This window comes from Nothobranchius furzeri, chromosome 9 (genome assembly GCF_043380555.1).
Source record: "Nothobranchius furzeri strain GRZ-AD chromosome 9, NfurGRZ-RIMD1, whole genome shotgun sequence".
Taxonomy (NCBI): domain Eukaryota; kingdom Metazoa; phylum Chordata; class Actinopteri; order Cyprinodontiformes; family Nothobranchiidae; genus Nothobranchius; species Nothobranchius furzeri.
This window is the reverse complement of record NC_091749.1, coordinates 31,188,588-31,201,510: the sequence shown is the minus strand read 5'-3', so window position 1 is coordinate 31,201,510 and position 12,923 is coordinate 31,188,588. Positions and strand designations below refer to the sequence as shown.

General features: G+C 39.2%; 1 protein-coding gene across 3 annotated transcripts in view; it reads right to left on the bottom strand.

Moving 5' to 3' along the window:
* The window catches only part of LOC107382041 (AT-rich interactive domain-containing protein 3B), a 94,001-nt gene that overhangs the window by 41,488 nt on the left and 39,590 nt on the right, over window positions 1-12,923 (bottom strand). For all 3 annotated transcript variants that reach the window (XM_054732506.2, XM_015954014.3, XM_015954015.3), the window contains exons 3-4: window positions 8,382-8,456; window positions 7,281-7,353 (exon numbers count right to left, since the gene is read on the bottom strand). In XM_054732506.2, the coding sequence (XP_054588481.1) occupies window positions 7,281-7,353; window positions 8,382-8,456 (148 nt within the window). The remainder of the gene's footprint in view (window positions 1-7,280; window positions 7,354-8,381; window positions 8,457-12,923) is intronic.

Below are 12,923 nucleotides of genomic sequence, written 5' to 3'. Positions count from 1 at the left end.
TGTAGAAAATCACCGGGAGCATTTCTTCCTTCATAAAGGAGCTTCTTTCAGACATTAGGAGAGCTGTTTTTGTGGTAGCAATCTCCCCTCCGTGCTTTTCTGTTTGCTGGGTATTATTGGTTTATTTAAACTTGGTAACTTGAACTTAACGTTGGTAAAGCTAATGTTAGCATTTTCGCTAAGAGCTTCTTGCGTTTGGATAAGCCGTTACGTTTTGATTTAGAGTTCTTCTTTTTTTTGTCGTGTAGATCTCCCTTTTATTACATTTAGAGTGTTGTGGGTTTTCGGTTTAGTTTAAAACATCACCTTGAGTTTGGTTTAACCACCCAGTTTTCAGTTTGGACCTTTGGAGATCCTTATTTTGGTCCAGAACCTGGTAACCTTTGCCCAGTGGGACATCCCTAGTTATTTGTGCTTTTGTTTTAATTCCCCACAGGCAGAATTAGTTTTATTATTCCCAACCTGTGGATGGAAAGATTTGTTTTTGTTGTTGTTAAATAAACCTGATAATCATTTTAACTTTTAAATACCACGTTATTGTCCCTTCCTTTCTGCACACGAGCCAAACTCCCCAGGAAGGGTCGTAACACCACTCGCCTCACGCACATAAGTGACCAAAACAAAGCAGCATGGAGACACTCCACCTTCAACCACCTCTCAGGCAGCAGCCTGCACTCCCAAGATCTACATGTAACCAGAACACAAACCGCCGCAACAAAATAAAAGCAGTGTTATACAAAATGGAAGGCCTGTAGTATTTATTCTCTTACAGTACCCATTTATCAATTTTTTTGAGGAATTTATTTGAGATTTTCTGGTTTTATTAATTGTGCAATAGAAAAATAATCATTAGATTAATCGTCTAGTCGACCATTCTATAAAATATTCGTCAGAATAATCGTTTTAAAAATAATCGTTTACCGGCCCCAGCCCTACGTATAACCATAAAAATCTGTTCTAAAATACATGGGAGCGGGTCTAAGTCTCTGGGCGATGCCATATTGGATGCCATATTTCCTTCAAATGAAGCCTGTGAGGACAAAATGCATTTACTAATTTGTAACAAATGGTTACAAATCTTTGACCATTAATAAACATGGTTCCTTTACACATTTACCTCTTCACTCATTGCCAGTGATGAAAGGGAGTCTGATGTTCTTGTTATTTTGCTGGAGGTTGCACTCCCGGGGATTTTGACCCTAATGACCATCCATTGGTAAGGTCCTATTTGAACACAAAAAGCATGCTTGCTTGCAGTGATTTAGGTGTACTGCCCCCTATCGCCAGGGAAACTACACACTGTCACTTTAATTCATCTTGTAATGGCTTTCAATTTTTCTGTTTTGGTTTTTGTTATTGCGTAATTATTTTTGTTAGATTGTGGCTTCTGTATTTGGTCAAACTTTATGGGATACTGTAAAATAAGTATGCTTGTTAAAAAAACAGACCTCAAATGTAAACCATCGAGATGCGACAATATAAGACGCAAGTTGTAGTTATGTAGGTTGTTATATGTCCAATCATTTTGGATATTCATTCACATCCAACTGTATTCGTTGGCTGTACATCAGCAACTGAACATTAAAGACTAATAGATCTATAAAAAAAAAACTAAAAAACGTGACTATAATGCTGTAGATTTTACTGACAATGAGCTAATTTAGGATGTGTTGGTGGCTGATGGCTATTCACATCAAAGGATCTGACAGAACAGTTCAACCCTTATATGATCTTAGTTAAATTTTTTGGGCTCAAAAAAGGGAAAAAAACATTAGAAAATTAAAGGGTTATATAAGGGTTAAAGGCTGAATATGGAACAATTTAATTTTTTAATAATCCCTTCATAAAGTGTTTAGAGGTGTGCAGAATGAAGGTACATTATTTTCTTTCAAAGCTATATTTTAATTATAAAAAATAACCAAATATTTATTTTGATGGGCACGACTCTGGGTTTATGTTTACATCTACCAGCCAATAGAGGGCACCATTGCGGCTCGCTAAACACAGGGTAACTGCAGGTTTAAGGGAGCCAAATGTAAGACTTTTAAAGACCTTTTTTAAGGCCACTTTGACCAAATTTAAGCTATTTTTTTAATTTAATTTCTGGTATAATTTTCAGCTATTGCCTGGAACCGGTGCTAGCCACATCGCAAACGTGGGATTAACTATCCATTTACCATTAAACTTGCACTTCCCCATGGCGCAAGCTTCCACTAGCTTATGTGCTAGTGGGAGCTTGTGCTCATCTAAAAATAGCCCCCTTTCACAACCAACTGAACGTGAACAGTTCTGCTTACGACAACATCGTACACAAAAAATGCTGAACACTAACTAGAAATTCACGAAAATGTCATAGAAATAAAATAATCTAGTTTATTGGGTCTTTGGTGATTTAAGACCTCTGGAAACCGTATTTAAGGATTATTTGTCATTTTGAAGGATTTTCAAGGCCTTAAATTTGAAAAGTAAATTTAAGACTTTTTAAGGACCCGCCGATACCCTGTAAACAGTCTGATCGGCACAGCGAGGTTGGCACTGTGGAAATGGCGGACTCGGTAAGTCAAGCAGCTGCTTCTGAACCCAGAAGATGTTGTTATCCTTCTCAGAAGAGGAGCGACCATAAAATATCTAAAACCAGAGTGAGTTTAGGCGAAGCTGACAACAGATAAAAGATTTCACGTATCTGCAGCAAACCTGGTATCCCAACAACTGGAAAACTTGTTCTATTGTTGCAACTACAACCTCTACACACTAGATGTCGCTTTGGTGTTTGTGATCCATATTCAACCTTTAAGAATCATTGGGCCATATCTATCTATCTATCTATCTATCATCTATCTATCTATCTATCTATCTATCTATCTATCTATCTATCTATCTATCTATCTATCTATCTATCTATCTATCTATCTATCTATCTATCTATCTATCTATCATCTATCTATCTATCTATCTATCTATCTATCTGAAATAAAATCACTGCAGATTACTTAGTCATAAAACGTTCCTGAATCTTGGTTGCTAAAACTCTACAATGTAAAGTTTTTAAAAGTAAATCTAGTTGTTTTATTACAAAGTATATTACGTATTTTACATGGGCAGGACAAAACATATTAAAGTAGGCTATTAGCAAGGTGAGCTTTTCACAGCTTGAGCAATATTTTGCATTGATTTGTTTCTGTTCCTATTTGTAATCTGATTTATCGTCGGCCTCTTCATATAAAAGTCTAAAGTTCTAACAAATATATATACAGCTGAATTCCTAGTGATGGTATTTATGCTTTAAATGCCCATACTTAACGTTGACTCCAGCAACTACAACACTAATTTAAGTTGATGTAAATGTAAATGTAAATGGCTGACTCAGAGGGAATAATAACTCAGATGCTCAGATTACTACTGCGCTGCTACCATTGACTGAGGAGAGGACACACTGATATGTATCAGAAAAAGAATCTCTAAACTTTGTTATTTCACTTTCTAATAGGGTTCTTTTTAGCTGAAATGGGTTGCAGCAACACAGCAGTCCCCAGTGACTCATATAGTCAAACTGGATATATTGGAACTATGGGAAATTTTTTAGAAGAATTAAGCTATTAGCAGAAAAACAGGTCTGAGCTAAGGCTGGGCGATTGGGTGATTTTATAGCTATGTCATTGCTGACAGGCTGAGCCATTCACGATAGTTTTTAAAGATATTTTAAATTTTTTTTACACACTTTCAGATCAAATGTGTCTGTTTGCTACACATTTTTTATGGACATATACGTATTATCATTAGAAAGCTAGAATTCTTGTGATTCCAGTAATATTTGGAAATCAAGAATTCAACCATAACTGTGGACGCAGTAAATGCTTTAGTCAAACCACTGGGAAATCAAAAATGTCTAACTCACCATTCTATATTACTGTCAGAATAAAGCCAACTCAAACAAAAATGGTCTTTTAACATTCACAAGTGTCCAATAACAGAGTTAATCCAAAAGTCCTACATACTTCAACTATCGGCAAAGTTCAAAAGTTTTGCCCTCTATTCTTACTTGTGTAGCATAAGCCACTTGCAGCACATCATTCTGTTGATTGACACATCAATTAGCCAATGACATCGTCAAAGGAGGACCTCTTGTGGCCCATTTCCACAAACTGATGAAGAACTGGTGAATTGTGACAGGTGGATTATGTGTGTAAGGCCCACAAAAAGTCTAATCGTGCATCATCATTTGTTGAACTGATAAATATTTATTGGAAAACTTACATTTTGACCATCCTTAGTCTGAGTTTGAATCAAGAATCATCACATCCACTCTAACTTGTAGATCTGAGTTCAGCATATATACTGTATGAAAATACACACATGTCAAGGGTCAAGGACCAATACATAGAAATATTGGCAAACAAATCAACAACAGCCAGACTGCAACTCCACATTACATATAAATTACATCACCAGCCTGAGATGCAAGAACCACACCCATAGACACAATCAGATTTCATTGTAGTTTCTTGGTTTTTTTGCAGCTATCCTGATTCATTTCTGCTGGTATTGCTCAACCCAGATACATAATTTAGTTGCATTTGTGAAAGATGAAACCAAGAGGCATCAGTACATTGGGTCTGAGGAGCATGGAAGACTGTAAAAGCAGCAGAAGACTATCTGAGCTTCACTACAAACCTCACAGTCTACTTAATAAGCTAGGCTACTGCCACAGCTACTTGGCTCCAGTAAGGGAAGATCAACTCAGGCAGATCTCACCTCCTGACACCTTAAGGGTTTTACTCCAGGGAAGGGAGGGGAATTAGTAAAGGATTTGTTAACCGGTGTGGTGTGAGTTACCGGATGTTTTTAGAGTTGATCATTGACACAACACTCTTCTCAGGAAGAAAACATGTCAAACTAGTATAAACGTTTGATGTTCCAAACCACAGAATTTGAAGATTATCCCCAATGATCTCAGGTGTTCTAATGCTAAGCTGTCACTTTGTGCAGCAAACCTGACACCGGTTTGTCTGTAATCAAATATGAGAAATGAAGCATCCCATTCTTGCTATAAGACAGGAAATTACTTCTAGGAAGAGGATGCTGTGTTATTTTCTTTTAGCATCTTTAGCCAATGACCAAGAAACCCAAGGACGAAGTACACAAAACCATTTCATTGGTGTTCTAACATGAGGAGCACTGCATTTAGCTTTATTTAAAGGAGTTGAACAACTGTTTAATCAATACATTTGCATTGGTTTCTAGACAGAATCGTAAGTCGTGCTCGGGGGGGGGGGGGGGGGGGGGGGGGGGTGTTGAGCCCAGAAGCGCCTGTATCAACACAGAAGTCAGCTTTAGGAGAGAGTGGCAAACACGGCAGGAGTCTCAGATTGGATAACAGTCGTGCCACTCTTCCACTGACTCCGTTCGCTCTGCAATGTTGATGTGTTATCTCCACAAATACCACAAGCCTGAAGGAGTTCTGCTGAGTGGTGGATTTGCTAATGCTAACAGTTAGCTTCTAATAGCTGAAACTTTCTCTGCTGTTTCCTGGAACAACAGACTTCCCTGTTGAAAATCAAGATGGGTGAGTCCACGACTGTTATGCGGCAGTGTGGCATAGATCTGTTAGGCTGTTCAAGTCCTGGAGTTTCACCATCTATTTTTTACAAGAAGCTAATGCAGGAGATAGGTGTTCATGTTCAGTCTGCATTAAAAACGGTGTGAATGATTATAATCAGAAACAATAATTATCAAAGGGGTTTTCAGTGTTCCACAGATATAATGGCTTTTAACCCTCTCAGGCTCAAAATAAGTTTTGATAAACGGACGAACAACTAAGTCCTTCAGGGGTACTTCTGAGTTAAAAAGTGCTCATGAAATACGTATGTGGAGTAACTGGGTAGGTAGGTTTTAACGTTGCAAATCTGCAACGCCTGTCTCCAGAGGGTTAAGCAGCCAATCTTTTGAAGTGATCTTGGGTTTGGGTAGCTTTTCAGAATTCTTTGAGGACCTTTGTGCTTTGAATCATTTTTAAACTGTTACTGTCCTTTTCCAAAAGTTTTTATTTTTTCACAAAAATGATTGCAGGACTAAAAATAAAGCAGGACCTTCTGCACGTCATCCACTCACTAATCAAGGCTCAGCAGCCAGTGAACAACCATAACCCTAACCCCACAAATCAAAAAAGGAGAAAGGCTGGAGCATTCAAAGTGAGAAAAAAGTTTTATGGGTGCAAATAAGATACTGGTCTTGTTATTCTGATGAAGACCAAATAAGTTTCAAAACGTTAGCATTAGGGCTGCAGCTATCGAATATTTTAGTATTCGAGTATTCTATCGAATCTTCCATCGATTAATCGAGTATTCTATTTGACGATGTTTCAAGTGAAACAAGATTATGGTCTGCTGGTTAAAATATGAAAATAGAAATTATAAAAGACTCAATAATATATAATAAATTGGTGTTGTCTAGTTTGTATTGACCTCATCCTAGTCTAAATATATTCACATACAATGAGTAGAATTAAATTATTTCATTAACGTGTTCAGTAGTAAGCTACTAGAAATGCTAACATTTAATTTCTACTTGTAACAATGTACTTGTGGTACATTTATTTTATTTTGTATGGATTGGCAACATAATCTAGTCTAAACTGTATTGCAATAATAAAGTGTTAGTGAATTATATGCTACAGCAGCTTGCCACAGTTTCTGCTGTGGATGGAACACTCGTAGCAACAACCAGACGGTAGCTACAGAAGCTCTGCCCCACACCGCTGCAGAGATCCATAAATACATGGGATGATGGGGATTTATCTTCCGCTTTTAGCTTTTCACAACCATCACGTTTTTTCAGAACCACACTTGCTCGTGAGAATGCTACCCGCTAGCTTAGCATTAGCAATTCTGCTCATATTTAAACTCTTGATCTCAAACTTTGGACCGTGTCTGCCTTTTACAATGGTTTCTGTCTTTGCTGGTTTCTCGATTATCCCCAACAGCACCTAGATTACCACATGCTGCTCCAGTAAAAGGTGTTCAGACTGTGGAGCGCACATTTACCAAAGCTTCGAATCAGTAAAAAATGAATCGTGGAATTTAATGAATCGCACCATTCGAAACATTCGATGATTCGTTTCAGCCCTAGTTAGTGCTCCAGCCTTCCTCCTTTTGTTGAGGACTTTTTAAATACTCATGCAAGTCCAAAAGACCCTTTACATTTTGAGTGTGTATTAAATTGATTGATGTGAAAGTGGCTGCTGCTGCATAATGTGCTGTTTAATCCCTGTAGGGTATGCATACCTCGCTTCTGCATAAAGGTGAAGAGATCATCCAAAAATTCCTTCCTTTTGGGATCGTTGTCCAGCTCATACAGCTGTAAGAAAAATCAAATACTTGTTAGGTTTGAATTTGGCCTTATTTGTCACTATCCTCTCTTGTCAGAAAACAACTTTAAAGTGACATTTAGAAGGAGACAAAGTCCACCCACTTTCGTCTGCTGAGCTGTGGTAGCCTCATGGAGGGGGCCATCGGCACACACTTGCTAACCACTTAAACATTCTCCCTCTCCTGATAATAACTTTTTACTTTCTTTGATATTGAATGTGCTACTACTAGCTTACCTGCTGAATTAGTTATAGATTCACTAGCATAAATACAATAAAGTTTATCGCTAACGAAATAGAATATTTACTAAGAAATCACAATGTAATCATAGAAGCACTACTTGGTATATATATGTTGTGTGTGTGTGTGTGTACGGATGTGTATGTGTTTGTAGAGGTGTGTCTGTATGTGTGTGTGTGTGTGTGTGTGTGTGTGTGTGTGTGTGTGTGTGTGTGTGTGTGTATCTGCTGATTCCTCAATCTCCAGTGAGTCATGGCGGATGGCTGCTTATACTGAGCCGAGATCCTCTGGAGGTTTCTTCCTGTTAAAAGGGAGTTTTCCTCTCCACTGTCGGTGCATGCTTGGTTAGTATGAGGATATATAAATAAACTTGAATTGAATTGAACCCTGGTGAGGGTTTTCAGGCATGCCCAACCAGGAGATGACCTAAAGGAAGACCCAGGGCATGCTGGAGGGACTATGTCTCTCAGCTGGCCAGGGAACGCCTTGGGATTATCCTGGAGGAGCTGGTCCAAGTAGCTGGGGAAAGGGGTGTCTGAGCCTCCCTGCTTAGGCTGCTGCCCCCGTGACCCGACCCCAGATAAGTGGTAGAAATTGAATGGATGAAGGAAACATAGATTAAAATTTTATGGCAGTAAAATATCTTTAGAAATCAGTTACTTGTCTAAGTGTCATAATCATTAATGCTAAAACTGTGTAAATGTTTGCTTTTAAACATTTGTTCATTTTTTTAATAATTCTATGAACATCTAGAGATTATAATTTTAAGAATTTTACCTTAGCAAAATCTCTGGAGGCTTCTCCTCTTCCTCTGCTGCTGTCAGCTTCATCTGCCCAACCAGTATTTCCATTCTACAACACATCGAAGACACAAGACGTCATCATAAAGAAATAACGTCAGAGGATTGAAACAGCCCTGAATGATGACCGCATAAAATATAAGATCTATAAGAATAAACAATTATATATATATATATATATATATATATATATATATATATATAATTATGGATTATATATGGACAGAATTATTATATATATATACATACATACATATACACACGCACACATACCGTTTTAACATTCAGCAATGCATCTCATGTGCATTAATTTTAATTAAGCTATAACAAAATAAACAACAACATGCGTTGGTTGCTCTTGTTTTTATTAGCAAAGATTCTATTAGGTATGTGCTGACCTAAAAAACAAAGTGTAAACGGTTAAGCAAAAAACCCAAATAAAAGCTTGTAATAAAAACTCTTTTAAACTAATGTGTGTCCAAACTTCCAGAATGTGTTTAGCCAGTGGTTGAAAGAGTAACTCCTGGAGTTATTGTGCTCCTGATCTCGTAAATCCCTTCCCCCTTCATCCTCAAACATCTCCATTTGACCTAAACCATCTGCATCTGGGCTTGCCCTGCCCCCATCTGTGTCTTCAGACCCAGCTGGATACACGGGCCCCCCCATCCTTCAATCTTAACGCAGCAGTGACGGGTGGCCAAGTTCATAGAGTGTAACTAGCTGTCAGGAGGGGCTGGGGAGGGCGGGCTGGTCAGTTGCCTTGGCTTGCATCTGTATGAGCATGCACACGCACACACACACACATACACACACACATGTGCAGAGGCTAATCACAAATGTGTGCATGTTTGTGAGTGCAGGAAGGGGGGCGCAATGGCCCCACAAGACGGGAAGGAAGGAAAATAAGGGCAGAAAAGAGTGCACGGTATGTGCCGACCAGGAATGTCTCCTAAAGACAAAACCTATAAAAGCATCAGGAATCAAAACAAGATCCTTTTGGAGAGGGACGTTAATAGCTGCAGCGCAGGGTCTAGTTTCAACCAGGAGCCCATTGGTCAGTGGCAATTACAGAGCCTGAAACAAGAGCCAGGAGGGCAAAGGTTGTCAAGGCCTCTGAGAGAGAGTCATTTTCACCCTCTCACTCTCGTGTGTGTAACTGTTGTCAACATTTGTGCTCCCTAAACAAATATTCATCAGCCATCAACCTGCATACCAGCTGCAAAACGTGGGTTTCAGGGTTACTAACTAAAGTCGACGTTTCAGGCCATTTTCTGAATTTCTAAAACTTTGAAAATGCGGGACAACTGGTCAAGATACACATTTAATAAAGCCAGGAGTTCACAATCTAAGGACAAAACTTTTATTTTGTGTTTATTGATTTATGTTCATATAAACGTAAATACAACTTAGGTAGAAAAAAAAACTATTTCAGATAAAAAAAAATCCATCGTTGTCAATATAAAATGAAACGAGGTTGACCATGAGAAGGTAGACTCTGTTCGGAGGCCCTAAAGACCTTTGCTCACAACTTGACCACTTCTGTTAAACTTTAAACATTATAAATGATTGTGACAGAAGATAATTCACATTTTACATAGGTATGCTCCGAGATTCCCCTTCTCTGGGAAGGAATAAACAATAACTTCAAATCCCTTTAACATGCACGTTCCTGACTCTGATGCAGAGTGTGTGAAATCTGAGGAACACTCCAGCTAGAAAACTTTAACTTATGAGGAATTTTCCTTCTGATTTTTTAAGTGTTCTGTTTGTTTTTACTAACAGGGATGTTGTTGGGAGTGAATGCCCTGGATAAAAACTAGCTAAATTCAAAGAGTTTTTTATGACTACCCATGGCCTTTAAAATTGTGTCAGTGCAACCAAGGGCAGCCATGGTTACAATGTAGCTCATCCCTACCAGCGTGTGAATGTGTGTGTGTGTGTGTGTGTGTGTGTGTGTGTGTGTGTGTGTGTGTGTGTGTGTGTGCATGTGTGCGTGTGTGTGTGTGTGTGTGTGTGTAGGTGAATGTCTGATGGTGTTGTACAGTGCCTTGGGGGGTTGAAGAATCCTAGAAGGCCATTTTATGATTCAGCAATTACTAAAAACTTGCTTTAAAGGTCAACTTCACTCATATTTAATACATTTACAGTGGTCTCTTGTCACACTCTGTCCTGTCTCCCCATTCTGTTCAGTCCTGTGTCCATGTTAATTGCTTCCACCAGCCTCTCGTCTCCCAATCACCCAAGGTCCCAGCTCCTCCTGTATTTAAACCCTATCAGTCCTTTTTGTCTTGTCGGATCATTGTTTCTATGTCCAGCGTGTTCTTTATTAAAACCTTCCTAAGCCATTCCTGTCTGCCTGCCTTCTTCACCTGCGTTTGGATCCTCGCCTCCGCTCACCTCACCAGCGCGCTCGTGACATCTCTAGTAGATATGAATGCTGTGTATGTCGTTCTCTGGGGAAAATAAGCTCAGATGTGCCTGTTTGAGGACAGAGAAGTCAATCGCCTCTGATTGGCTGAACTCCATTAACTTTGCAAAATCAATGTTTTTATATCCATAAATAACACAAACCTGAAGAACTTCTGCTGTGTGGTGGAGTTGCTGATGCTAACGATTAGCTTCTACCAGCCGAGACTTTCTCTGCTGTTTCCTGGACGCTAAACCAACAACAGCCTTCCTCGTTGCGAGTCAAACAAAGCTTTGATTGATTGATTGAAGATGGGTGAGTCCATGACTGTTCAGTGACAGTGTGACGTAGATCTGTCAGCTTGTCAAATCCTAGAGTTTCACTGTCTACATTCTATCAGACGTTAATGCAGGAGATAGGTGTAGGAGACAATTTTCACGTTCAGCTTGCATGTTAAACTCAGAGTGATTGATAAATTTAAAAAGCAATATGTCAAAAATGGTTTCTCCTGCTCTTTAATGTTTAAAATTTCATCAAATACAAAGTAGTAAAATACTGAAAGCTCTGGACTTAAACCGGACCATTACAACTTGTTGATTATTTTCTCTTTTTTCAACCTTGACATTGTTGAATTGCTGCTGCGTTTGAGATTACTGACCTGTTGAAGGACCATGTTTAAGACAACCTGTGGGACAGAGGAGTTTATGGTTGACTCTGAGACAAGATGCCCAGGTTTACTGGCTTCAAAACAAACCCAAATGATCAGCCATCCACCACCACAGACACGAGGCAAGGTCTGCTTTATAATAATTATAATGCAGGTCAATATGACCAAATAGTTTCACTTCATCCAGCAACCTTCCCAAGTGAGCCAACACTTACGGATGCATCTTTAACTATGACCTATACCTTTAACTACTACTACTACTACTACTACCAATTGATCTCCATTCACAAAATTCTTATCAGTAAAGGCAAGGGCACATATTATATCATACCATATTTACATCACAGCATGAGCGTTGACTAAAGTGCTGTACAAAAAAGCAGGCACACAACATCTCGATGGCCAACTGCACACCAGTTCCACATTTGACTACAAGAGTGAAGCGAGTAGCCGCAGGTTCACTGGACTTAGAAATGTTAAGGGAACACAAAAGTGTTTATACACAAACCTCATGCACGCTTACACACACATACAAATCTACTTCCCTGAGGGGCTCTCTGTTATGGGAGAGCAGGGGTCAAGGTGTTCCGACATCAATGAAGAACAAAGGTCAAACGTAACTGAGTACTACTGTCCAGTAAACTAGCATCCAGTCAATGTCAACCTTTGGATTCCTGCTCCATCCTCTCTTTTTAGATACCAGTTAAATTCCAACCCAGTGAGATTCCCATTAAGGATACACTCTCTTTATGGTTTACCATCACTGTCTCAATATAACATACAAAGGCGAGATAGCAAATGAATTTTATTCAAAGTAAAGTTACACACTGAATATTCATATTAAATCCTATGATGAGTATGTGACACATGACACTACTTTAGCTAATGTTATATGTCAATTGAATTCTAGTATTGTTGTCAAAGCAGCCATAAAAACATTCTTATGTTTCTACAAACATCGACTCAGAGGCTAAACATTAAATGAACAGCTTTGGTAAAAGGACTCCAGGTCCTAATTTTGACCCAGGGCAGGTGCTCAGGGGCAAATATACAGGTCAGAACCATGATGCAGGTCTTTTGGAGGTCTCTGGAGGACCCCCAGACCCCAGGTCCTGATTTTAACCTAGGCCAGGTGCTCAGGGGTGGATCTAAAGGTCAGGACTGTGATTCGGGGCTTCTGGAGGTCTCTGGAAGACCCCCAGACCAGACACTTTAACCATTATGCTAACTGCAGATAACCAACATGATGATGATCGCTGTAATGAAACCTAATATATATTTTTTAATTTTAATAAATGACTAACTTGGTGGGCTGCACAGTGGCGCAGTGGTTAGAGCTGTTGCCTTGCAGCAAGATGGTCCTGGGTTCGCTTCCCGGCCTGAGATCTTTCTGCATGGAGTTTGCATGTTCTCCCTGTGCATGCGTGGGTTCTCTCCGGGAACTC